A 27,893-nucleotide genomic window follows, 5' to 3' on the forward strand; every position below is an offset into this window, starting at 1 on the left:
TTGTAAGGTTTATTGTTCTGACGAAATTATTCATGTTTATCCCCTTGCTCTTAGGTTGCAATCTGGAAGCATTATAATTGTCTAGAATAATTAAGTTGTATTAAGTTGTTGGAGGATTCTTCTTGGTACTTCTCAAAATGAAGGTAGATGCCTTGAATTCATGTAGTAGTTGCATACACTTTGCTTGCAAAAGTGTCATTCTGTATGGCTGTAAACAGAAACCCTATTTTATTTATCTTCCAGGTTGCACCTTGTATAACTGTATGGATATTATTGTAGGAAGAACTCAAATCACTACCATCATTACAGAGATACCTTATATTAGTCCTGGGGCTATGACCATGTGTTTTAGTGAACGATGACTAAAATGCCATCTTAATATATTGCAAACTAGGTATTAAATTTATGAGATACCAACTTCTTAACATAACAAATAGATGCAGTAGAAAGCCATTTTTTATATGTCGTGGATAATAAGGAAAGTATCTTCTAATTTCCATGTAGTATGTCTTGTCACATAAAAACGTAAATGAGTCAACTTTAGCTGTTTTTCTTTTCCAGTGGATGTTCATACTATACAAAAATTTTGAAGTGCCAGTGCAAAATCTTAAAGGTTTTCTCTTAAGACATTCAGAATCTGTTGTTATATTGTTGTTTCTTGGTTTTCAAATACTGAAACCGCTTATGTATGCCAACAAACTGTGTATCTTAAATGCTGTAACAATGCTTTGTGCTTGAGAAGGTTCCCCTGTGATACAAACATAAGAAAAATACTCTGGTTTCCTCACACTTGGTTTGAATATAGGTGCAAAACATGATTCAAAATGCTTTATTAATTCTGTATGCTTTTACAGCTGTATAAAAGGAATGCAAAAATATACCTTTCTAATATGGTAACTTTTTACAACCACTTTGCAATACAACAAAGAGGAAAGTTACAAAAAGCAGCTCATAGTTGTCCGGTTCATCTGTGTTCATGAGTACATAACTCCCATTGTTGACAAATGACAGTTGCTTCACTTGACCGGAGGCAGCATAAGCTCAATAAATATTAATAAAAGTGCTTTCTTAACTGTTCATTTCTGCTCTTTTTTTTTTCCTATATCCTTGTGATGTGACACAGCATTTGAGGTCATCTGCCAAGCTATCAGTGGAGATAGAGTAAAGCACCTTTAAGCCTTTGCTAACGCGGTGCTCAGCTGTGACTCAGAGGGTAAGTTAGCTGATCATACTTAGCTTTCTCTGCTGTGGTAAAATGAGTTGCAGAGAGAACACAGTGAAAGCCAAGGGCCTCTAAATACTTTTCCCTTTTATGGAGTGGAGCTCCCAGATCACCATTTCCTGGAGATTGTACTCTAAGCCTACACAGTGGTAAAAGTAAGTTCTCTGCATTCACTGATCTGTATCTGACTACAAATTTGAGCTCGGGATCATTTTTTTCCTAACTATTTTAAGCAGTAAGTTTACAATAACAGACAAATGTTAAGAAGCACTCCATCCTCTCTCTCTTTTTTTTTCCCCTTTCTTTCTTTAAGTTGTCTCATCTTAATGTGGGAATAAGTAGAATCTGGTGAACAGCATAGGTATTTTGTTCTTTTTTAACTCATTTTGTAGGTGCAGAAGGCTTGTGCAGACTAATGTTCTAGAACTTCACCCATGTCTCTTCTTCTTGTGACATGTGAGTTAATAATCTCTACAAGTATTCAATTTTAAAAGGCAATTTTGAAGATCTTGCAATTTCAGGAGTTGTTCTTGGAATCATTTACTGTGATAAAAATACTGCAATAATCTCATGACAGACTTGGATAGGACAGAGCTAGTCCAGACAGAGCTTGTTCAATGCCTAGCAAAAGATGAATCTTGCAGTAGTGTTAGTGACTAGGATACTAACATGTTCTTGTGCACCTTGACCAGTTTTAAGGTGCAGTTGTATTTTGGTATCTATCCTTTCAGTATCATAAGGAATAATTATTCTGTGTGTTTTACTTAGCATTTCACTGTCTTGCATGTATTGTTAACAGATCACTTTCTTTTTTGGCTGAAATATATTTATTCTTGTAGGAGATAAAGCTGGTGAAGTTAATGGCAGCATGACTCCAAAAGCTGTTCAGCTGACAGATGAACCAGGCTTAGTACCAGGATAGTTGTGCTCGCTGCGCTTTGGGTTAGGCTTCGATAAGCTGTTAAGATGTTTTTGTAGGTAGAGATGCTGAATTTCTACAGGTTCCAAGGCTGTACTCCTTTCTAATACTCTAATGAAAAAGGAAAAAATGTATCTCTAATAAATTCTTCAAGGACATTTCTTTCTTTTTTTTCTACATCTGTGAGATGCAGATAAGCTCCTCTAGTTCTTGGCATTGTTCTGATTAAGCCCTCTTTTTCTATGTTTTGTTTCTCACTGACACGTACTGGGGCTAATTTTCATTACCTGATCAAATAGGCATAAGGTCACTTCAACAAAAAGATGGAAGAAGAACATTGCTTCACTAGTATCTTACGGTTCCATCATATCTAAACCTTCCCATTTCCTACTAGTATGAGAAATCAGTAGTTAAGACATAAAATGGCAGAACTCCTTGCACAGCGTGAAGCAAGAAGTTTGCTCCACTGGTTATATGCATTTGCATTTATAAGATGTGATGTTTTCTAGTTAACAAGCACAAAGTCTTTAAAGGATTTGGCCTACTGGTTTTAAGAACACTGCACAGCTTAAAAGTCATCATTCAGAAATTCTGATTGATATAGTCTATGAATTAAACTATATGTTTACATATTTTGTTGAAATAGCAAAAGTAGTAGCCCTTATTTCCACACCCAAGCAGACTGTAGCAGTGCCATCAAGGTGTGCAGATGCTCTGTTTGTTTGAAGAAATTTCAGAATATGAATAAACATATGCAAGCTTTTTGTTTTTACAGTTCTCAGAACTAGAGTTTTCTGGAGAGGTATTAGAGAAAAAAAGGTCAGAAGAACAAATATTGCCACTTATCAGCCCCACAAAGACTTGGAACTTTTTCCTCTCTTTAAGATAGCTTTTTAAGGAAGTCTGAGTAAGGTTCTAATTGTGTCAGAAAGTGGCTGAACTCAGCTGACTCCAAATCTGGGGGTTGTTAATGTGGTGTGAATTCATCTTTCTACCCTCCATTCTCACTTGGCTGTACTTTCTATGCTGCATCTCTAAAATAACACAGCTTGAGATTTTTCCCTTTCTATTTTTAGATAAGCCTGTTGACTTCTTTATCTTTTAAAATTTTCTTTGCTTTTTAAATCTGAAAAATGAACTGAAACTTAATGTGCTTAATAGCTCCTTCTTGTATCAGTATGACTTGCGTTACTTTTATTTTTGTTGAATTGTACTAGGAACTCATCTAAGACAAAAAATCAGTTTGATGTGTAAACTTATACAGCTCTGCACAGGACTCTGGAAATACACTTTTGGCCATGGCTTAAAACATTCCTGATTATTCAGGCCTAGCATTCTGTTGAACTGAGCCTATCAGAACCATTATAAATACATAATGCAAATGCTAACAGAGCTTGGATAAATAGCCAAATTAATCTTTTCCCTCCCTTTTCCCTCCCTTTTCCCTCCCTTTTCCCTCCCTTTTCCCTCCCTTTTCCCTCCCTTTTCCCTCCCTTTTCCCTCCCTTTTCCCTCCCTTTTCCCTCCCTTTTCCCTCCCTTTTCCCTCCCTTTTCCCTCCCTTTTCCCTCCCTTTTCCCTCCCTTTTCCCTCCCTTTTCCCTCCCTTTTCCCTCCCTTTTCCCTCCCTTTTCCCTCCCTTTTCCCTCCCTTTTCCCTCCCTTTTCCCTCCTTTTCCCTCCTTTTCCTCTTTTCCTCCTTTTCCCTCCTTTTTTTTCCTTTTTTTCCTTTTTTTCCTTTTTTCCTTTTTTCCTTTTTTTTTTTCCTTTTTTTTCCTTTTTTTTCCTTTTTTTTCCTTTTTTTTCCTTTTTTTTCCTTTTTTTTTTTTGTTAGAATGAGTTCTTGCAAATACAAAAAACGGTTAGGATGCCAGCATATTGTTACAGAGATGAAGATGAAGAGCAAGTCCATGTCATTTTTTCATTTCCATGCCTCTGTCTGATCTTTGTGTGTTTTTAATAGTTGGTGACTATTGTTTAGTACAAAAATACTTAACTGCTGAAATAGAGGTTTAACACAACTGCTATCTGCTTGATCTCTGTGGGTTTATTAAAATGTCATCTTAAATGTCTGTTTTCTGTGATATTAGGGACTTTAAAGATGATTTTAACATGTTTATTAAGGAAAAATATATTTTTGTTCATGGAAAACTTCTATTTGTTTGCTTTTATTTGGAGTTAGAGGTGGGTAAAATTGTGATACAAATTGAGCTTTCACTTATTGCAGTAGAACTAAAAATTAACCTGTAACAGGTTCTACAAAAGCTTGAAACTTGCTCTTACAGTGATTAGCATATCCTGCTCCAGGAAATAAATATACTGTTTGGAGACAGTGGGGGAAAAAAAAGAAAATAGTCATCTCTATATTGGTCTTCATAATGACATAATTTGTGTTGCATCTTTTCCACAGTCTTTACCAAAGGACTTCAATGGAATAATGGTATTTTTTTCAAAAACACAGTAATACTCACAGTAATGCTCATGTATAGATGTTTTTTCAGTGTATTAGTTCTACATGAAATTTCAGATGAAGTGGACTTGTATCTGATTCTCCTAGCAAAAGAGAAAATGAAGTTTCCAATAGAATGTGAAATAAATCTAGTAAATGCATAGGTCTTAGCTACTTCCGTAGTCTAAAGTTTTCACACATTATGTAGGTTTTACAAGTTCTGTGAAAGCTGAGGTGAGGAACTGTCACTACTGAGGCTGCTTCGGTATTTCCTGTGACTTTCTTCTGTTGATTTAAAATAAATATATATATGCACTGTGTGTGTGTGTTTATATGTATGTATAAATATATAGTATTTTGACAATTTTATTTTCTTAATTCTAATTTAATTTTAAAATAAAACAATAAGTTCTTTAATAATTTTCCCTGCCCTTCCCTGAAATGGATAGGAAAACTGTAGAAAATTAATTTTAGGTTGTCAAATGCCTTGAAATTTAAATCATCTCACCATCACCACTCTTTTGCTCCATCCATCTTAGTCTCTAATCGAATAAAAGGGTAATGATGAAATTAGTAATTCATCAATTTTGGGAGAAGATGAGGTTTTAGACATTGAACCTCTGCTGGATGTGTATATTCATCTCCTTGACTTACTATTGAAGTTGTTACTACATTAGAGTTTCAATGTGTAGCTCCATTCTATGCACAGCTGCAAATTAACTGTTAAAGGAATATAGTTTACTAGTGCAGTTGGTTACTGTATACCCGATTGTCTCTGATAACCGCCTAATCTCTCACCTGTAGGCGCCACCAAGGAATCGAATGATTTATTTATGAGGACTGTTCCTTAGCTGTCCGGTAGGTGTCAGAGTAAGTCTTGTAATACACTGCAGCTAAAAGGATTAATACCTCTGATTTCTCTAGTTCAGACTATTTTACATGCTTTAACGCTTACAATATCCGTGTGAAGGCAGTAGCTAAAGTTGATACTAACAACAATAATTTTCTCAGCTAGTAGACAGTGATTTCTTTTTCCCCTTTCAGGCATTACTGGTATTTTGCTTCAAAAGTGTACCGCACAGTGCTTATGCAGATGTACACCAAGAATCTCTTTTTAAAGTGTTTGAAAAGTTAACCTAGGCCTTTAAAGTGCTTCAGCACATGCTCAAATAAAGAGTGCCATCATCTGGGTTGCCAGTTTTACTCCCAGAGCTTTTCCTTTCTTTGAGATCTGAGATCATACTCTGTACCACTAGGACTTTGTTGGTTACTAAAAGGCATATTACAGATATCCAGGATGCTGCGTCCTTCTTGGAAGATCTTTAGAGACGGTAGTTTAATCACAGCCAACACAGTCACAGTAGAAAAATACTAATAATCTGTGAAATGGAGGGGAGGGGTAGGAATAGCAATAAGCATGCATTTACTAAATTACACTTGACTTGAAAGCTTTAGTTAATAAAACTCAAGACAATGCTTTTACTTTTAAACCTTGATACTGTTTGTTATCGTAAAGTGATCTGTGTATTAGAGCATAGATTTTTTAAATGGATTTGACTTGTATTTTTGGCATCTAACACAGCCAGTGGATCACAAGGCCTCTCAGTGCTTATGCCTTCAGGCTAACTTGAAACAGTCTCATTGTCAGCAGTGTGTGGTTGTATTAGTCCACGTTGCGGTTCAACGTACTTCACACCGTCCACCATGCCAACCCTACCTGAAGACAAGGATCAACCAAAGGTGGCACAACACAACAGTTCTCCACCTGCCAAGGTAAGAACTCTTACAAATGTATGTTTCTGATACTTGTTTTGGAAACCTGAGGCTGAAACTGTTTGTTTGTATACATTTAGGAATTTGTAAAATAACATCTAGTGCCTTGCTGTATATCGGTGGGTTTTGATTAACTGATGAAGCTATGAATGATCTTTCAGTTGCTCTCTCAGAATTTTGTAAGTATTTTATAGATTAAGGAGTGGAAATTGAATTGATGTTATTCCAGAAAACTTTAATCTTTTAGAAAAGAACTTAGATTTCTACTTCACAGTAAACTTGAAACATCTAGTGTTGCTTTTATAGATGTATGAGATGATATCCAATTTGCGTGTGTGTGAAAGAAGGAAATCTGATTTTTGGTTTGTACTCAGTGCTATATTTGCCATAGTAGTAGCTGAAAATATACTGAAACTATACCAAATGCACGTGGGTGCTCCCTAGAGACATTCATCACTTTGCTAATCCAATTTATTGTATACATAAAGTTTAACATGTTTTATTTGCAGATAAATTTAAAAAATCATTAAGTGATGATGGTTTTGCCTTTTAAATAATTTATATCACTGATAAAAAGTAGTTTTACGTTCTAACAGTTTTTTGTTGTTGTTTTTAATAAATTGTTAGCTGAAGTAAAGAATTACCAAGTCACAGGTTACCCAGATCGTCCTGTTTGATGTAAACTGTTATAAAGGAGGAAAGGATTTACAATCTGGCACATCCTCAATTAAAAGTGTGTCACTTACTGGATTTGAGGACACTGTATTCTACACTTTAGGTGAAAACATCCGCTACTTCAGCATCGCTGGAAAATATTGTCAGCAGTGAACTCTACACTGATTTGTCATGCATTCCATCCAAATTGCACATTGTGCTGAGTGTTAGTTTCCTGGCTTGAGATAAACACCGTAGATGGATACAAGTTTATCAGACTTCTAGCTGAGAAGAAACGAATAAGTCAAGAAGGTGGTTTGTGTATTTGGTTTTCATTTGTTTATTTTGCTTTGTTTTTAACTCTCCCATGTGAAGAGTATTTGAGAGTACCAAGACTTGCTAGATAAAATGCACCTGGGGGAGGGGAAGCTAGCAGACATCAATGACTCTTCCTCATTTTGTTTCAGCAGATGTTCCCCACCTTTTCCTTGAATGCACAAATGAACGTGCGTTCAAAGAACACTTCTGAAAAAAAGGAAAACAAACCTTACATTGTGCATAGTTTCTTGCCTATTTCGAGTACCTTTTTATTTGATGGAAGAGCAGGGCTGTATTTTTGAAATTCATTTTGAGAAAGCAAATCTGGTTTTCCATTTCAGTTTTTCTTACAGCAGCCTCTATTCACCATTGTGACCAATTAAACATCGGGGTTGCTGAGGGAAGTAGACATGAAGCTCCCTTTAACACCAGTGTGAGACCAGTTAGCCTAATTCAAAGCATTTTAACCCCTTGTTTGGAATGTCATCTGAATTAAGAGCATTTAGTTGAACTCTGTGTGCTGTCCAGTTAAACACACTGGAAGTACTGAACATTTTAAAAGTGTTCCATAAAAAATAATTTCTCCCAGCATAAATCAGAAAAACTCTTAGTTAGGTGTCATTTTTAGCCACTTCTACGTTTTAACTTAATTAGATTTGTTTCACATTAAATTGATATGTTTTTGCTGATATCCTGAATAACTGATTTTAGGCTTTTAGCAAAGAAAATTAGATCCTTAAAAGTTAGGTTAAAAGATTTATAGTATCCTACTGTTTGTCCTACACTTTTAGGATTGGTTGTGAGATGCCTTCTTTATCTCTTTTCACATGAGAAGTTTTGTCGTTTTCCAGCTTTCTCTTCTCGTTGTATCCTGACCACTATTTTTCTGTCTAGTCTGACTGCTGAGGAAAAACATGTCTCAAGCTCATAATATTTTTGTTACACTCATTATTCCATCAGTCAAGAGTCTGCATTTATTCTTTTCTTCTTCCTGTTTAAATGTGTGTTCCACTTTCATCAAATCACTGCATGTTACTTGTTTTGTTCTGAAGATGTCCCATGCTAATTTTGTCTTTTGTCTCTTTCAACTAAATATAGTTACTACAGAATTTGATTACCTTCCTTACAAAGCTCTCAACTCAACACTTCACTTAAACATATAAAATCAAGGTTATTTAAAACCCCCATCTTACTCAAAAAACTGCTCTGAGACGTGTTATTTGTCTGAGGCCTTTTATGTGAGTATCTGTTTTGGACCAAATTTATTCTGCAATTCAGTCAAGTCCTTTCATTGTTTTCTGAGGATGAGGCCATGTGGCAGAGGATTTGTTTTTCAATGCTTTAAAGAATTCAGGTGGTATACAGGAAAGCTTTATCATCTGACTGTTCCGGCATGGTAGCCCTTGTAGCAGGGATGCATTTTCTCCATTGCTGTTCAAATCCATCCAAATTTGGCTGGATTATGAAACTCTTTAAGCATGTTTTCTGTATGCTTAGCAAGGGCTTGGTAGAGCTTAACAGCCAGAATCTCTGCAGATCCCATCTACCCTGAGCATCCTTGAGCCTCTTCTACAGCATCTTCTAATATGGAAAAAATTGCATTTATCTTCTCAGCCCTGCACAAAACCCCTCCAACAGGACTAGATAGCACAAGATCATCCTTGTAGAGTGTGTGAATGGATTCTCATGTGAACCATAGAGGTGGAGTCAATTTTACCCTCCATTTGTATGGGAGGAATGCTTGGGACAAAAAGTGAACAGAGACTGATAGCAAGTAGTCACTGGTGCTAGGAGGTGAGGCAGCTATTGCAGATGACTGAAGAACAGTTTTGTCTGGAAGCTAACATGGAGAGGGCATTTATGGGCAGGCAATAGGAAGGTGATGGAAAACCTCTGTCTCATCCTTGTGCAGTTGTACAATGTGCAAAAGTATAAGCTTCCAGTTAGAGCTCCTGTTCCAAGATCTGCATATATCAGTCTGAATGCTCCTTAGGGTATGATTTTTCTTTGTTTCTTTGAATTCACCTGGCCTTGAGAAGAGCTTCATATTCTAGCTCTTATTGCCACTCCATATAAAAAAGATTTGGACAATAGGAACTATGACTTTCCATCTATGTAAAAGTTGAACTGCTATAGTTGCTGACTGTGATTAGTGTTTTCTACCTGACCTTAACTAGCCTTGACTATGGTCTTTTCCTTTTTTTTTCTTTTTTTTTTTAAATGACCTGTTTTTAGAGTCTTAAAATGGAATTGAGTGATTTTAAGGCTGATGTTCTTATGTCATGAAAAACTTGTACTCTTTGGCAGTGATGAGATTAGTATAAACAATGTGCTTGTGTACTCAGCGTGGCAATCACCTGAATTTGTCATTGACAAAATACAAAATAAATAACAAATTGTCATAGACAAAATACATTGATACTTAGTAGCATATTCAAGAATTCTACTAAAAATTGCTTTCAAGTTATTATAATACAATATTACTTGTGTGCTTGTATCGCATAATAAATGATGCTTTTACATTTTTACATTCACAATGTTACAGGAATATTTTTCTTAAACTTAAATGTTCCTATTTTCTTGGCATGTTTCCTCTCCTGCTCTCCTTTGATTAGAAATGTAAACTTGTCCGGAAAAGTCATATGAGACTTATGACTATAGAACCATGTAGCTGTGTGGAATGTATTTATTTATTTATTTTAGTTTTAAAAAATAAATCAGATTGAATTTACAACCAAACCAAGAACTCTAAATCTGATGTCCAATTCAAAACTTATTTTATTTGCATTTGAGAAGAAAAGTTGTGCTATATGCTGCATTATTATAGTATTTTCAAAATTCTTCTAGAGTTCTTTGAATTAATCAGAATATATTAATTCAAGGAGAGTAAAATGTTTCACTTAAAGATGTTGAAAGGTGTTCTATTGTATCTGATACCCAACAGCTACATGACTACTAATATTTTTCTGTATGCATATAATTTCACTTCAATTTATACTCTTGGCCACTTGTTTATTGTAACAAACATTATGACTACACTAATTTCTACACCTGACATTAGATGACTGAAACAAAATTATAAATTGATGGCCTTCATTTTGAAGAATTGAAATTTCTCTGCTCTAAAACTTAGACAATAAAAAGCTGTTATAAAAACAGTAATTTATGCATTTAAAGAATGAATCGTGTAGTGGTTTAGCTTATCAAGTCAATCTTAATGAATATTACTAAAGTAACTAAACTTGTTCTGAATTTATTACATTTGTGTCAGCCTGTAGTAGGTAAGCGTTCTTAAAAGGAGTAAGCACAATTGAGAGTAAATGTATTTCAGTAAAAGCAAAATTAGGTTTATAACAGCAGAATGTAAGTGGCTTTGTGCCGTGGGTAGTAAACATGCTCTTTTAGCAAATTCAGAAATGTCATAGAATCACAAAATGGTTTTGTTTGGAAGGAACCTTTAAAGATAACCTAGTTCCCCACCCCCCCCACCCCCAACATCATGGACAGGGACACAAACTTCATCTAATCCAATGCCAATGGAAGTAAAAAAAAAAATAAATAAATCTTAGGGAGCTTTGGGGTGTAGTTTCAAGAGAAATTTAGACTCAAATGACTAAATAAGGAAGCCAGTTACATTTTGAGAACTTAGAATTATTATTATTATTATTATTATTTTTGGATCTTACAATCTGATTGATGGCAGTTCCTTGCCACTTTGGAGAAGCTTTCATTCCAACTATAATTACTTGCACTGCTATGGTATGTTCTATACAGGATTTTACTTGAAATTAAAAATTGCTACCTTCTAAAAGGTGCCTACACTCCCTCCCTGCCTATGCCCCCCACCCTTCCTCCCCAGAATAATTTTGCATTAATCCCTTTTTTTGATTTCTTGACCAACTGAAGAAACAGGATTGGTTTTGTACAAGAAAACCTTTCAACAACACGGAGGTTGATTTCATTTGATTTGTGTGTTTGTGAAAGAATCTAAATGTAGTACATGGTGGTAGAAATCCACAGTTCTTTATTCCGACTTGATACATCTCCACATCTGCATTTGGGATATCTCGCAGAAAACAGATTCCTTCTCTTCAGCTCACTGGCATCACTGTGGTGGAAAGTGTGGAGTTAAGTCCTAAGGGCAAGTTATCATATTTTTTAAGAAGACAAGTGTACGTTGATATTTGTTGCCAGTTTCTCTTGTCACTTAAATAAATTGCATTGTTTTTATTTAAATATTGCAATTATGTATTCTTAAAATATTTTTTTCCAATTAATGGAAGGGATAAACAAGTAGAAAACTGACAAGATGACCACATAATTTTATTTATTTATTTATTTGTTTTTTTCTGGATAGCATGTGCAAACTTAATATGATACTTATTCAAGTTTTCATGGTACGCAACTAGTATTTCAAAGTTTGTGTACCTAAATTAGCCCTGTTATACAAAGCTGTTTTTCACTCTTGCATTCAGCTCTTAAGTTCTTTAGGTGTTAGATCCATTCAGTAGAAGAATGGATTGTTGTGTGAAAAAATCAGTTTGTCTACCATTATAAGGTTTTCCCAGAATTTGCATGCCTATTAAGTTAAGCTTGTGTGCATTAAACCTTTGTAAAGATAACAGTCCAGGTCTCCATCACTTCTTTTCAGCAGTTTAACTAAAGGCCTCTAATTGACATATGTTTTATCAAATAAAATCTAATTCTCACTTAGTTCAGTCATTTTCTCTTTAAGCTAAATTGACAAACGCATTTTTATTTTTCACATCAATGTTCAGTGTTTTGAATTTCTGTTTAACTATACTTTTATTTCTCTCAAATCATTCAGGACACTACTGTTGAAGGAACAACATGCAGTACACCTTCAATTGTTCTTCCAGAGAATGCAGTTATGCCTGATGTAGAAATTGATAAAAATCTGGTTAACAGGTACTACATAATACATTACCAATCTATGTATAAATTGTACAGTAATTCCAGGATCTGTGTAATGTTAAAAGATTATTGATATGTCTTTGTAATTAGATTATATTTTATTTCTATTTTGATTATTTTGGAGTATGGGTAAGTGGGTTGATGGGAGTACAATTGATACTGCAAGAGTAGAGTTTCATGTGTCACTAATCCTGCCAACCTAAATTGGTGTCCTTTAAAATTTACATGAACTTTCTAATCTTTCAGAATAGCATAATTTGAAACTTAAACAAAAATGTGAATTTAAATTTTGTACGTTTTTAACTAACAATTGCAACTTTTGAAATGCATCTTTCTGTTAGCAAATAAAATATGGCCTGGTGAGGAAAAAATTATTTGGTCCTTCTGTAGGCATAGAATGGTGTGTGTGCCCTACAAGGTTGACTGACAGTTAAATTTCTCATGTTCCATGCATGGAACACACTAGCCAATGTGCAATACTTGTCTGATGTCCAAATTTTAAACGTTTACTTGGACACCATCTGTAGGCAATTGACATGCTGGGGGGCAAGTACCCCACCCTCCCTCCATTGGAAAATTTTCAATTTAGTAGTTAAATCCCTGATTCTGGTCTATTAATTACATAATACCAGTAGTGCTGCCTTGAATTATATAAATATTTCTGTTGAAGCAAGAAGAGCTTTGTAGACTGATACGAAGTTATGAAAGTTATCCTTGTGGTTTTTTTTTTGTTTTTGTTTTTTTTTAAATCTTACTGTTCTTTCAAATAGTGAAATTTTTCATGGTATGTTCAGCCATCAGTGTTGACTCTTGCAATTGGGCATATCTTATGTAGAAAATCTTTCATCTGTTTCTTTTCTGAATTAAAGAACTAGCTATATGACCATCTTTTGGCAGTATTCATAGTGTCATGCTGAAAAATACACATTGTAGCAATGATATTTGCAATCTGTTAGAATTTTTTTCTCTACTGAAAGGAGAATGTAGCAACAAACTGTTGTTTGATTGTTCTTACAAACAATCTGCATCATCTTTAAATTACTCAATGTTTTTAATGACGGAATGTGTGGTTTTGGCAAAAGATGCGCTTGCAATGTATGACAGTTTGTAAGGCTTAATTGTAAGTTCAGAATTTCCAAGGAGGCTTGTGATAATAAAAATAATTTTCAGGTTTTAACAATAATTTGGCAGGTATTTAATTTAAATTCTATGTTTAGCATCTTATAGTCTTGTCAACTGTTGAAAATACTTCTAAACTTTTTTATTCTAGTATATTAAATATATCTTTGAGAGTGCATATACCTTCCAGTCTTGTGCATGTTATCTTTATATTGAATTAAAGCAGATATTAATAACAATTTAAGCTGATGCTGGTGAAGCTACTGTTATTGCATATGGTATACCTTACAAAAATTGTAGGTAGCTTGTTGTTGCTGGATAACTTTGGATTTGTTTTGTTTTGTTTTCCACACAGGACAATATTATTAGATATTAGAACATATTCTAACACTAGCCAGCATCTTTAAAATTCTCTTCTCACTTTTTTTTTTCTCTGAAAAAAAACAGATGCAACAAGTTTAGGTTCCTTTTTCAGCGCTCTTCTTTCCATTCCTGTCTTATATCTGTTCAGTCCTCCTTGCTGTTTCAGTGTAAGAACACGGAAACTGAGATGGGACTGCTTTCCTGATCTAGTGAGATAAAATATCAGTTGAAAATTGAAGTAGATATTTTTTCTAAGATAAACAGTTGGAAGAACAAAGTATAACACCTAAACACAGTAATTTTGAAGCAGAAGTTTGGGGCCATTCAGGTAGGCCAGGCAAGAATAGCACCTTGAGGTTAAGCAAGTTGCTGAATTGAAATAACAATCCTGTTTGACGCTGAAAACTTCAATTTTCAGATGAATTAGGGTTATTTTTAATCTTCTGATAAAACATACTTCTTGACCTGGAAATTGAATTTACTGATCTGATATTAGACTTGAATTATGGGAAAAAATAATCATAAAGTATCAATCAAAATCGGTACTATAATTTGCTTGTATCCTTAAAATGTACCTCTCTGAACATCAAGATTGTTTAAGAGTTAGAATTATAATGCAACCCTATAAAAGCAGCATTACCTGCTGGATCAGCACTTAATTTTCTGATGTCGTTTAAGATGTTTACCTGCTATGTCAGTGTGGGAGCCTAAGAAATTATCTTAATCATAAAACTTAGTTTAGGAAACACTATCAACTTACAAAGACTAAAAATTACTTTTTGTAACATACCTATTTAGGTGAGTTTCATGTCATGATAGGAATAACTACTTGCTTTAGTTTGAGAAATTGAAAGTTCACAGTATCTGAGGTTATCAGTAAATGTCAAGTAATTTCTGTAATATTCCTTTGTTCTTTAGTCTTCTTTTTTTTTTTTTTTTGTGGCATCCTCCTGTAATTTTTTTCATTTATTTTTCTCTCTAGACCTCGTAGTCCTCATAGAAGACATTCTAACCGTGCCACTAGGAATTCAACAAGTTCATTGACTTCTGTTGGTAAGAAGTGATTATTCATTCAAGCTAGGATGTTTTCTCTGAATATGTGACATGCAATGAAGATGTAAATAGAATCACAGAATCATCTAGGTTGGAAGAGACCTCCAAGATCACCTAGTCCAACCTCTGACCTAACACTAACAAGTCCTCCACTAAACCGTATCACTAAGCTCTACATCTAAATGTCTTTTGAAGACCTCCAGGGATGGTGACTCAACCACTTCCCTGGGCAGCCCATTCCAATGCCTAATAGCCCTTTCAGTAAAGAAGTTCTTCCTAATATCCAACCTAAACCTCCCCTGGTGCAACTTTAGCCCATTTCCCCTCATCCAGTCACCAGGCACGTGGGAGAATAGACCAACCTCCACCTCGCTACAGCCTCCTTTAAGGTACCTGTGGAGTGCGATAAGGTTGCCCCTGAGCCTCCTCTTCTCCAGGCTGAACAACCCCAGCTCCCTCAGCCGCTCCTCGTAAGACTTGTTCTCCAGACCCCTCACCAGCTTCGTTGCCCTTCTCTGGACTCACTCAAGCACCTTGATGTCCTACGTACAGTCTGATTGTCTTGACTAAAGCTTTCTTTCATGTACATGCACATCTGTAATGCATACATAGGGAGTGCATGCACAGGGAATACTGATAACATTTTAGATAGTGATCGTGAGTTTATGAGCATCTTTGACTTAATCTCAGTGGGTAATCTGTGGTTTTGATGACTTGCTCTAAAATTGTGAATATAACAGCATTATAAAATGAACAGTCAGAAATTTTTAATTAATGCAAGCTCAAAGTTCAACTTACAGATGTTTTGTGCTGGTTACTCTGAAGTGCAGCAACCTATCTGGATACATGAAATACAGCTCTAATTCTGATGTTTTCAACCCAGACAACAGTGGTCACGTGATTGATTTGGTAAATGATCAGCTGCCAGATGTCAGAATATCAGAGGAAGACAAAAAGAAGAACCTTGAATTACTAGAAGAAGCAAAGAAAGTGAGCGAGAGGTTTCTAATGCGCAGAGGCAGAAAATCAAGAAGTAGCCTCCCTGAATCACCCACAGGTACGTGCAGATTCTGAAGATAAGATTTCACATTGTACTTCAAAGATCTGCAAAGGCATAAATAAATATCTACTGTAACCCATATATTGCTACTGTAGGCATACACTTTGTTAATTTGAAGGTTAGAATCCCTCTGTCTCTCTTCACAATTCAGTATGAAGCAGAAATGACCAATCTATATTCAAATGTAACAGTAGAAGACAATGTTTGTAGGTGTCTGAATGACACACTGCAGACACTGTAATAGGAAAGCAGGAGCTATTTCAATTGGAATCTTTAAAAAGTCACAAATTTTCTTGTCAAGATTTACTGCCTAGAGATCCTATTGTAGTTAAAATTAAACCTTAATGACAATATATGAATATTGTGGAAAAGCATACCACCCAGACATAATTACACAGACTTTTATTCTAAATATAGTTGTAAACTAAGCTAACTGGACCAGATCTTCCTTTAAAAATGATAGAATAAAATATTTTGTTCTAGAATGTCATTTGAAATTATTTTTCCCTCATAGGAAGTGTTTGAAAGTTAGGACAAAAATGTCATTTTTATTGTGAAATAGGACTTTCATTTAGCTTTGAAATACCATTTCAAAACAGAATTCTGTCTTAAAATCAGCTTGACACTTTCTATAGGGAAAAGAAAACTTTAAATCTTTTTAAATTAAATTTCTCTTTTTTTCTAAATTCCTTGAGTTCTTCTCTTGTGCCCACTCCTCTGCAATGCTTACAATCTCATAAAACTGAGGGGAATGATAATTCTGGGTATCAACAAAATTTATTAGTTTGTGCTACGTATATGAGATAAAACCTACTCTAAGTTCATAATTGGCAAAAACAATTTGGCAATTAAAGTAACTCGTCATACTTGGGACAAACACATGACTGTTCGATAACTATGAGATTAACGTTTTAATCTTGCATGAATTAAAAAAAAATCAGAAACCACAAGCCTAGAGAATAAAATTACTTTTTTATTTGTGTCTCTTGTTTTAATGAAGCAGTTTCCCCTACACTTAGTCCGAAAGTTTCACCAGTAGCATCTCGGAGCAACTCTCTCACTCTTCCTGTTCCATCAGGTAAAATGATCTATGCAGGTTCAAACCTTAAGTTATTAAAAAATAAAATAAAATAAAACAAATTTTCTTAGTATCTCTGGAGAAGTCAGAATCTATACATTCAAGCATCTCCTGAATATTACAAAGCTCTTTAATACCTATGATATATAAGTAAATCTTGATATATGATGATGTATAAGTAAATATTTACTTATGTGTTTTTGTTATATTTTGCTGCTGTGGTGCTGCTTGGCTACAGGTTCCTTTTTACTCTTTTCAATAATAGATGTTTGAGAAGTTCTAGTGTTCTTTCACTTTTTGTGTTTCAGATTTAATTTTTCCCTTTTAAATAATATTTTATGCATTGAAGTTTTCATCTTAGATGTAAGTGTGTGTGTATATGTGTTTGCTAATGTTGTGGTATTAAAACTTTTGAGCAAAACCATCAGGATACACCTTAATCACACATGTCTTCCTAGGATCTGATGCATGCGAAACTACTAGCGTCGAGTCAGTATCACCAGGGCCGGTAAGAAAGAGCTGAATATTCTGCACAGTAACCTGATTATTAAAGGACTATATTATATTACACTGTTCTGTTCGTCCCTGAGGAAAATAGGAAGTTTTCAATGCTATTTTCAATACTAAAATACAATTATTAGCATGTTTTCCTGAAAACTGAGAAACTAATAAATGTTAATTCTGAAGACCAAAATCCATGATGTAATGACTGCTGAAGGATCACAGAGAACTGTGAAGTATAGAAAATGGAAACATATATATGATCTTAATCTATGGGAAAAACCAATCCCTGAAATTACTTCATAAATAAATATAATGATGTAAAAAATATTTAAAGTTCATCTATTAATATTTGTATATAACGCAGCATAGATGTCAAAGAAAATTTTGTAAGACATACACAACTTTCTTCCCTCTTTTTGCTAGAATAACAGAACTGTGAAAGAAGATGAGAGGCAAACTGCAGAGGTAAGTGTTTGATATGGTGTTGTACAAAATCAGTGTTCTTTCAAGAGCCCTTCAAAAATTATTTCCATTGTCAAAAGCACATGTTTAAAGGCAAACATCAATGAAAATGACTCTATACAGGGAAAATCCATCATCAGAGCAGGGGAAAAGAGAAATCCACTCTTGTTTCTCTGTTTTATATGTGTCTCTACTTTCAGAATGCTGCTAAAGGATTAACGGATCGAAGGCCAAATGATCAAAGGAAGATTTCTCAGGGAAGGTTGGTTCCACGTTCTGCTGGTTTTGAAAACTCCAAAGAAAAACTGTCAGAACAAAAAGAAAACTTTGATCCGCGTAAACATATAGATACTTTGCCCAAATGCTCCCCTTCAGGCAGTGATGGTGGCAGAATGTCTCTTAACACTTGCATGAATGTTTGTGAAAATGAACTTGCAAAATCATTCCTCAAGAAAGCAAAAGAAAATGATGCTCCTTTAAGAACCTATTTACCAGGAATAGGAAATACAGACCCAAAACTAAAAATTCCTGTTCCAGAAATGAGGGACCATAAAGTTTCTTGTAAACCAGAATTTAAACTATGTGGGCTGCGTCCTCCTCTACTACGAGCTGTATCGTGGGATAGCTTGGAGCCTGGACAAAAAGATAAAACACCTTTAAAACTACCATCTGAGGAAGAAAAAAGCTTTGGTGGTAATAAATCCAGCAATCAATTTAAAGCATTCAAAGACCTCCAAATCCAAGTTCAGCCTGTTCGAATGCAGAAATTGACAAAGCTCAGAGAGGTGAGTCCTAGTTATCAGTTGTATCCTGTTTTAAAGTTATTTTTGCGTCTTAGTAAACTTTCAACTTGCTAGCATTTTTATTGTTGCAAGAAATGTATGTTAATATAATGGCAAACAATTTCAGCAAAATAAATACAATATTGTATCATTTTTCCTTTCCAACTTTAGTAAATTGTAACCTGTAACTAAATACCATGGAATTACTATTTCCTAGTTCTTGTCAAATACGCTTCAACTGCGCTGTTGTCTCCTCCTTATGCATGTGCTCTTGCACATAGGGGGTTTTGTCTTCAGGAAAAACAAATTGTAATACTGGTGTCGAGGAAACACTAATTGCTTTCATTGTGACAGAAAGGTGAGTATAAAACACAATAATTCATTTTTGCACAGTTTACATGAACTATAAACAGGAAGCAGTTGATTAACAGCCATGTCATTTGTAAAACATACTTTGGAGTAAAATGATCTATTTTGGTTTCTAAAGAGTTTTGTAGATCTGAAGAATCTTTCCTTCCTGAGGATATAACAATATTCTCTTTAAAAGGGTCACTTACGCTCTTTCACTTCCTTTACTTCCCTGTACTATGCTTTTTCTGTTCCTTCAGAATTTTCTTCAGAACCAGAGAGACAAAATACTAACTGGCTGATTTCTGTGTGAAAGGGTTGAGACCTATGTATAAACAGAAAGCTTTAATTTGAAGTTGAGATAGTTGTTATACTTTTATGTAAGGGCTTACAAGATCTTCTGTCTTGTACTATTTGTAAGTTTTCTTTGGATTTAAAAATCATTTTTGCTTTGTTCAGCTGAGTGGTTTTGTGTCCTGTTTACCTTTTGCTATTGTCCCTTCTAAGGGTAGTTGTCCTGTCATTCAAGATTACAGGCCTTTGCAATATTGTTACATTTACAAGATCTCAGAGGACAGGAAGTGTTTTTAGCATGCATTTTTGCTTATTGAACATCCTCAGAAAATGTGCCCAGAGTTTTTGAACTGAGTGCCCCTGAGAGCAGATAAGCAGACTTAGAGTTTCGAGTTCTAACATGGTGCAAATCTGTCAGCCTCTTGAAGGACAGTATTGGACTCTGAAATCTGTAAATTAATCTGTTGCTAAATAATTGTCTTAAATGTTTGTCAAAAAGAACTTTGTCTGAAATAATTAAACCCTAAGAATTAACTACTGTATTAAAAAAGTAGAAATAGCATGGAGTGATGCAGCAACTAATGTGTATAGGACCTTTAAAAGGGGGAGAAGTAGTAGTTCCTTCCCTTAACATCATAATAAGAATATTTTTTTCAACCTCCGCTAATTAATACTTTAAGACAAGTACAGGGCTGACAGATCTGAGGACCTCAAATTTCGCACTTTGGTTACTTCCTTTCCACTGTAGTGCTTGGGAATGACAGCTTGGTTATTCATCTTTTCTTGTTTATGTAGAACACATTCTTACTATATATGTACTGGAAATGTTCATATAGAGGCACCTGAGCCATATGACTGAGTGTTTTCATAGCTGTTAAACGGCTATAAACAGAATCAGAAAATTAATACAACATGGCATGTAATTCTAGTTATGCAGGATTTGAGCTCTGACTAGTTGGAGTTGTTTACTTATAAACAAAAGCAGGTGTTTACAAATTTAAAATATATTTGAGAATATGAAAGTAGGAAATGAGGAGATGATAGAAGGAGAAAAGATAATGATGTGTAATCCTGAGGACTGTATTCTTCCCTACCTGTAGGGAATAGTGGTACAGTAACAGTGAAGTATTAACTTGCATCTACTAGCACACCCAGCTTTGGTGTGAGTAAATCCTACTTTGGTGTGAGTAAATCCTAATTTTCTGTACTTTCTCCTTTCTGGAATACTAGCTTGCTACTATGTTTTTTTCACATTCATTTACTAAAATTCCCTTTTTGTACTTGGGTAAGGGGCCCATGTTGCAAATCTCTATTCACATGACCAGGATTTTTGCTAAGTAATGCATGTATGAAGTTTGAAATATGTGATACTGATATTGTAATAACTATAACTTCATGTAAATATCTCCATTATGTTTATTAACTAAAGTGAATGTTATATTTAGTGTTCGTTTGTCAGGTATATTTATATTGAGATTTCTAGTTAAGTTACTTGTAAATGTTACTGTTTTTCTTAACAGGAGCATATTTTGCTGAGAAATCAAAATTTAGTTGGACTTAAACTTCCTGAACTTAGTGAAGCAGCTGAACAGGAAAAAGGTGCAGTACCACAAAAGTGTGAAGGAGTGTGTCTTTTTTACACACTGATTTTTTTTAATATAATTAACTGATACAGAAAAATAAAACATTTCTTACTTTTTCAATTACAATACTAGATGTACTGAAGCAGTCATGGAGGAGGGTAGTAAATGGTGATTGAGAGACCGGTAAAACTAGTGATGTTTTTTGATTTGGCTGTTGATTAGGCTTGGGAAAAAGAGGAATGCGTCTTCTGATCCAACAGCCAATAACATGCCCTTTGCTCTGTATGGTTCATGCATGGGGAGCAGGAATGGAAGGATGCAATGTGAGAGGTGTGATGGTTTGTATGCTCTGGGACTGTTTCACAAGACCTCAAAGCTTCTGTTACACAGGGAGATGGCTGAGATATTACACTTCATGTTACCTCTGAAAACAGTCTCATCTTCCGTTTGAGTGAGACAAGATGAAAACACGCTTCTTGTCCTCTACCTGTGTTTAGAGTTTGTATCTTTGGATTTTTCATATGTGGTAGTATTATTCCTGTCGCTCTGCTAGTACATTTCCCAGAAATTATTTAGTGGGCCTTGTTTGAAATTGTAAAATAGTTGCCATTTTACCGGTCTGTTAAACAATTTGGGCAAATCTGAACCTTCTGAGAGGAAAATATTATGAAAAACTAAGCATTATTTTATTCAGCTTTTCAACCAAGAACTCTTGAGTATCATGAACATTTTGAAGTCTACTGCTCATATAAATGATAGCACATTAAAGGTCAAACCCTTGTCCTCAATGGGGAAGGCAAGTGAGGGGTCAAATCCTTAGCTTGTTTGTTAGGGAGACTTACTTCCTTACATTGTCATAGAAGCCACCTTTTCTTTTTAAGTGGAGCTGTAAATTTGCTTGAACAATAGCAAGTAGCCAGCTGCTTCATTATTACTATTATGAATCAAATATACTGGCTCCATCATGTTTTGTTATTAATGCCAAGTTATTGTGATCATCTTAGTAAACACAACTGTGCATCTACAGAAGTCTAGATAAGTGAGCTATGTTAGGCAGGGGACCTTGTGGTGGTAGGCTGTGTTTCTATGAGGACATACACAATGGTTCGAAAATAATTAGACTTTTGAATATAGAAGAAATGCACAGAACTTAAACATAGCTGGAAATAGGAAGAACCTACTGTTCTTTTCTGCTTTTCATGATAATGTCCTCCACATTCAAAAAATCTGAGATTTTTCACACAGTTATGAACATCTAAGAATCTGTCTGTTATGCTAAATGAACAGGAAGCCTGGGCAAAGGTATCTTCCCAGGTCTCTGATCAAACTGGGGATCCTGACTTTCCTACAGGAGAGTCCTTCCATAAATTACGGCAAGAGGGGAGGATAAGGTAAATACTATGTATGAAATTAAATAAAATGAAAATAAAAGTTAAGTAAAATGAACTTTAAAAAAAGATAATTTGAGACATATCTTGGTCCTTATGAAAGTAACACAAGTAGAGAACACAATTGCTACCTTTTTGTCCTGTTTCAAAGAAAATACAGTGTGAACAAGTACATGCTGTAGATTCATCATAAGTGGTGCATAAAATCTGTAGTATAGTGTATTATACTAGAAATATTATTGGCAGGTGACACTGAAAGCCTTATAAAATGACAGTACTCTATGAAATTTAAGCTAAAATTTTCAGAAATGATTTAACTGTACTGCTAAAACACACATGCAAAAATGCTAGGTTAGATGTTCCAGTAATGAATTTGGTTGCAGTCTGAATTGTAGAAAAAAATGCAATAGTTATTTTTCAGTGCATTAGAGACTGTCAGAGCACAAATTACTTCGTTCTATCTAGATAAAGAGTGACAGTTGTAATGGTAACTCCTGTTGCCTCTGTTCAAAGGGAAGACAGGAGGAGTGAGTGATGCATCCTCACTCAATAAAGGAAGTAACGTTATGCATTAAGGGGTGGAGAACCTCTTCTTGTTACCCCACTTTTGTTCCCAGCAGAGGTGGGATGAAATCCTCATTGACTTTTAAAAGGCTCTGCTTAGGTTAGGTCCTATTAGACTGTGAGATGACGACTTCATTTTTAATGCATACCTTCTCAAATAACGTTAAAAAGATTTTTATCTGCAAATGTCTTTAGGCCCTTCACCTCTCCCCTCTCCCACTGAAGAGGAAGAGACAAAGAATAGCTCTGATGTCATGCCCAGCATTCCTGATGTATTGCTGCGAAAACTACGTGTGCACAAATCTCTTCCAGGAAGGTAAAAGCTCTTCAGAAGTAGGAAGACATGATTTGGGAAAGGCATACTAATGGTTTTCAGTGAACTCCCTTTATTAAGTTCCATTCAGGGGGGATCCATATATGTAGAGAAAGTGTTGCATCTTAAAATGTGTGACAGATTTTCTGAATAGTTTGGGGAGTGCACCAACTTTCAGTAGCTGACAAACTTAAAAATGAGTTTCTAAGTTCTACTTAAAAAGTCTGAAACTTAACTTGCATACTACAAATAAATTTTTATACAGATTTGTTACCAGTCTGTCCAATCTTGGTTTCCAGGATTGCTGTTACAGATATAAAATCATGCTGAAAGGGTTAGTATCTCTTGAGGCCAGATAATGTTTTGATATGGTAAAATTTGGACATGAGAGAATTCAGCAGTTTTTCTGCAAGAGATGATTTTTCAGTGAGATTAAGTTTGTCATTTTGCCTGCTTAGTTGAAGAATTCACTTGCAAATTCCCTGACATTGAGGTGTTAAGCAACCTGCTCATAACTGCCTACTTGCACATCTGTCATGGCTCAAGGGTTCCTTTCCCTCTTAATCTTTGAGAGGAGAGGTCTGCTGGGGCCTGACAGGACCCACCTGTTTCGATGAGGAAAACATTTCATGACCTGTAACCTAGTGAAACTGATTGAGAGGGCTTTAAACTAGGATCAATGTGGGAGGGAGATACCATTAGGAACACTGAGGTTAAACCAAGGGATGGTACTTCACTGTCTGAGGGTGGCAAGGCTAATGGGAGCATCTGTGCTGCTCCAAGGAGTGCTGCAAGTTCAGGAGCACATCTGAAATGTTTGTATACCAGTGCATGCAATATGAGGAACAAGTGGGATGAACTGGAGGCTTTGGACCTTTCCCAGAGCTGTGATATCATTGGTATTAGTGAGACTTTATGCTTTAACTTTTGGTTAGCTCTGAAGTGGTAAGGCAGTTGGACTTGGTGATCTTTGAAGGTCCCTTCCAGCTGAACTGTTCTATCTTTATGTAATCTGAAATAGTTTACACATCCATAACATGTGGACAGTGTAGAACCATGTAAGAGATCATTTGAAACTAGAGCTATTGCTGCCTAATGCAGTGTAAATAAAACAAGGGAATCCTCTGGTCCATACCTCTTCTGAGGTGGAGTTAGAAGAGACAATACTCGCGATGTGTTTGTCCAAACTTCTAGAAATACAAATCTCTGATCTGAGTTTGCTACCATCCAAGTTGAACATTTTATTGACAGAATTTAAGTAGAATTTTCCTTTTTTGGGGAGAGGTTTGTTTAAAATTATTAACATTATTTAAAAAAAGGACATAATTTGAAAATAGTATTTTGCTCTAGCCCATAGGGAATAACATAGGGATGAAAGCTCAAGTAAAGCATTTATCACCACGTGCCTTGCATATTTTGCACTACTTTAGAAACTGAGCATATTTTCTTTTTGTTTTATATTAGAATAAAGTTCAGATTCTTCCAAATTTCTGCATAAGCCTTTTCTTTGAGAGAAATAGAACTGTAACAAAAAAAAAAAAAAAGGCATAACAATCAATCATCAATCAACATCAAAACAATACTCTTGAACTTCTTTCTAGAAGGACTACTCCTTCTAGTAGACTTCCTTTTAGGAATAACAAGAAGTGATACGAATACTACTGTTTTAGGCACAAAATGGTTTTCCAATACACAGGGCATATTGGCCTCCCATCTTCTAGTCACTACTTTAAGTATCAATATATTTTATCCACCAAGAAAAATCAACTGCTTATTAATGCCATATGTATTGACTTCTACGTTAGGGTTTAATGTTGCAGCCAATATGACAACTAATATCTGAAACTGTACAGTGCATGATAGATATGTCAATCTCAACTTCTGTCACTGGCATCCACTAGGATTTATGTATACAACTCCTTCCATTCCTTGCAGATGTTTTTTCTTCACTTGCACAAAATTGAATAGCTCTCTGCACTATGGGAAGAACTGCAGGGAATAAAAACCTGTAAATTCAAACACATGGGATGACTACCTTAAAGTGAGATCTTGTAGTATACTGTTCTCTATCTCATTTCTTTTATGGTCTACTATGAAACCACTTTTTGGTAACTTTCTCTAATTTTTGTACAGTTAGTAATCATTCTTTGGGTAGAAAAATGATAAAACTCAAGCACCTGTTTTCTCAATGTCATTCATTGTCAGCTAACAATAATTAGCTAAGTTTGCAAACTTCTAACAAAACAGCTAAAGCAAGTTGGTACTGTATACAGGGAGCTGGGTTTTGAATTCTACCCATCTGTGATTTTGTGTGATCATCATCATGAGGTTTCAGCTGTTAAAAGAAGTAAAACAGGTGAAGTTAATAACCCCAAGTCTAGTGTATTAGATCACCTGCAACTCCAAAAGGGTAATTTCTGTCTTGCTCTTGTACTTGGAATTTGTCACAACATAGTGCAGATACACATAAATGTTTGCGCTTGCCAGAAACTTTGGTATATTTCTACCAATACTTAAGTGATACTGTGTTGTTGCTAAAAAAAAAAAAAGAAAAGGGGGGGGGGGGGGACTTTAGCCCTTAAAAGAAAAATTTAATTAATTAAATGGTGATTTGACAAAAAGAAACCATAAAATATTTAAGGCAAGGGCTTCTGTTATTTTCAATTCAATATTTCAATAATTGTGTTTTAAGAGACAAACCTAATAAAATCTTAATTTCTGTGTTTTCATTTATAGCTCCCCTCCGCTTACTGAAAAAGAAGTTGAGGTAAGTGTGTTCTTAAAATGGTAGGTTTAGGCACCAAGTGTACCATTGCTGTATGTTCTTGTCTAAGCTTCTGAATAACACAAGCTGTAACTCTTGATTAAAGATTCATTTAACAGCTTTCAGTGATGCAGAGTGAATTTTATCCCTTAATATATGTTTATTCTGTAGTTAAATTAGTTAAAATCTTGGTTATGCTCCTGATTTAAATTTGTCTTTAATTTCATGTGCCTCAATTTTAAGTGGCTACTGTAAGTCTAAGGGTGGTTATTAGAATCAGGTAATCAGATATTTTGCCAAAAATATTTTTCAGGAAAAAAAAATGGAGCTCAATTCAAACAACATTTTTATGTGATATGGGCAATTGCCCCAGGCAACATAAACAGTTAAAAGACTTAAGTAAAAGTGTTTGTGCATTCTTTCTAATAGCATATACATGTTTTGTAAATTATTGTAATAAATTTATATGTAATAAGGATCTTATAATAATGTTGTTTCTACTTTTTAAAATAATATTATAGATATGATAAAGCTAGGAAAAAATTGAAATTGAGACCAGAAACCACATTAGTTAATTGCTTTTTTTTTTTTCCATTGGCCAATAGGAGCTCAGTTATGATTTTCAATTGTATTTTGCAGTTAGTTGACATATTTTTTACTTTGTCAGTTCTAGCCAAGAAATTGTTTATGGGTTGCCCATTATCTGGGTGGCTTTGTTTTTTGGTATTTTGCTGCCTTTTTTTTTTTTAATGTACCAGTTAAGAATAATTATTTATTTACATAGCTGAAATCAAATGGAGCTATTGGTGACTCATTCTTTACAAAGTATTAATTGTAAGCAATAAATGCATCTGGTAAAGAAAGAAACAATCTGTAAAAGCGTGGTTTGAGAGAATAAAAATGTTAGCACTTAATCTTTTGCCTTTGGTGGTAGATGTTTATCCCTTAGGTAAAACAATGATAATGGTGAGCTCATCCCTGGATTTCCTCTGCACAGACTATCTGTTTAAAAACCTTGTGGACCCTTGGAGGAAGTCCAGCTAGAAAACAGATTCATTGTGATTCTGATACTTCTGGTAGGCTACTTCCGTCGTTGTCTCTCTGCTCTACTGAACTTCCAGAGAAGCATTCGTGAAAACATTTTAGAGGAAATAAAGAGGAGTCATTTTTTTTAAAATCTGTTTTTTAAAATATTTTCAGTTTTCTATTTCAATATTTATTTAAGTACTGAAGCTTGTTAAATGTGTGTCTTATTTATAAGTTGTTACTGGAAATTACAGTACAGTGGCACTTATTTAAAAATGCCTTTTTTTTTTAAATCCAAACAGAATGTATTTGTACAGCTTTCCTTGGCCTTTAGAAATGATAGTTATACCTTGGAATCTAGAATTAATCAAGCAGAGAGAGAGAGAAATCTTACTGAAGAGAATGCTGAGAAGGAACTGGAAAACTTTAAGGCAGCCATTACGGTAAGAAAACAACAATAAATACTTCTCTGAACTCTAGCACACATTCAAGTGCGCACACATTTGAAATGTGTGACTGTGCTTGCTTATACTCACTGTACATTCAGCCACAAAACTTCATTCTGTGCTGCTTGAGCTCATTATGTAATTCTCTACAGTTGAGAGTGCATTTTCTGCCAGGGTGGGCCACTGTTGCTGAAAGTGTATAGAGGATGTTGCCCTGCCCTGCTTCAAATTCTATAAATTTGAGATTCAGTTATTGGAAGAAGCCTGTGACAAAGCTAATAGAATGCAGAACTGCAATTTGAGCTCTGATTCCTGCTCTCTTGAGCAAGACCACCTTCTTCAGCAGTAACCTTCAGGTGTCTCATTAGGTGACATACTGAAATGATCTGAAGCCTGAGTCCAGAGGTTTATGACTTGAAAGATCTTCTTAACTGCAGGTAATGGAAGGTGGTATAGGAAAGAAAAGAGTGAGGATTACAT

The 27,893-nt window shown here is 35.0% G+C and overlaps 1 protein-coding gene across 32 annotated transcripts in view; it reads left to right on the forward strand.

Moving 5' to 3' along the window:
• The window catches only part of IRAG1 (inositol 1,4,5-triphosphate receptor associated 1), a 109,099-nt gene that overhangs the window by 66,849 nt on the left and 14,357 nt on the right, over nt 1–27,893 (forward strand). For 14 of the 32 annotated variants that reach the window (XM_035550243.2, XM_035550240.2, XM_035550235.2 and 11 more), the window contains 15 exons: nt 1,124–1,213; nt 1,615–1,678; nt 5,391–5,444; nt 6,169–6,359; nt 12,160–12,260; nt 14,731–14,801; nt 15,685–15,858; nt 16,862–16,939; nt 17,398–17,447; nt 17,867–17,908; nt 18,106–18,690; nt 20,850–20,928; nt 23,060–23,180; nt 25,914–25,944; nt 27,270–27,410. In XM_035550243.2, the coding sequence (XP_035406136.1) occupies nt 6,291–6,359; nt 12,160–12,260; nt 14,731–14,801; nt 15,685–15,858; nt 16,862–16,939; nt 17,398–17,447; nt 17,867–17,908; nt 18,106–18,690; nt 20,850–20,928; nt 23,060–23,180; nt 25,914–25,944; nt 27,270–27,410 (1,542 nt within the window). In that variant the 5' untranslated portion in view covers nt 1,124–1,213; nt 1,615–1,678; nt 5,391–5,444; nt 6,169–6,290. Of the gene's footprint in view, nt 1–1,123; nt 1,378–1,614; nt 1,679–2,061; nt 2,165–5,390; nt 5,445–6,168; nt 6,360–6,439; nt 6,539–7,137; nt 7,326–7,351; nt 8,570–12,159; nt 12,261–14,730; nt 14,802–15,684; nt 15,859–16,861; nt 16,940–17,397; nt 17,448–17,866; nt 17,909–18,105; nt 18,691–20,849; nt 20,929–23,059; nt 23,181–25,913; nt 25,945–27,269; nt 27,411–27,893 lie in introns of those variants that run through there. The other 18 variants (XM_035550239.2, XM_050711158.1, XM_050711157.1 and 15 more) reach the window with 15 other exon arrangements.

The sequence above is a fragment of the Cygnus atratus genome, chromosome 5 (genome assembly GCF_013377495.2).
Source record: "Cygnus atratus isolate AKBS03 ecotype Queensland, Australia chromosome 5, CAtr_DNAZoo_HiC_assembly, whole genome shotgun sequence".
NCBI lineage: Eukaryota > Metazoa > Chordata > Aves > Anseriformes > Anatidae > Cygnus > Cygnus atratus.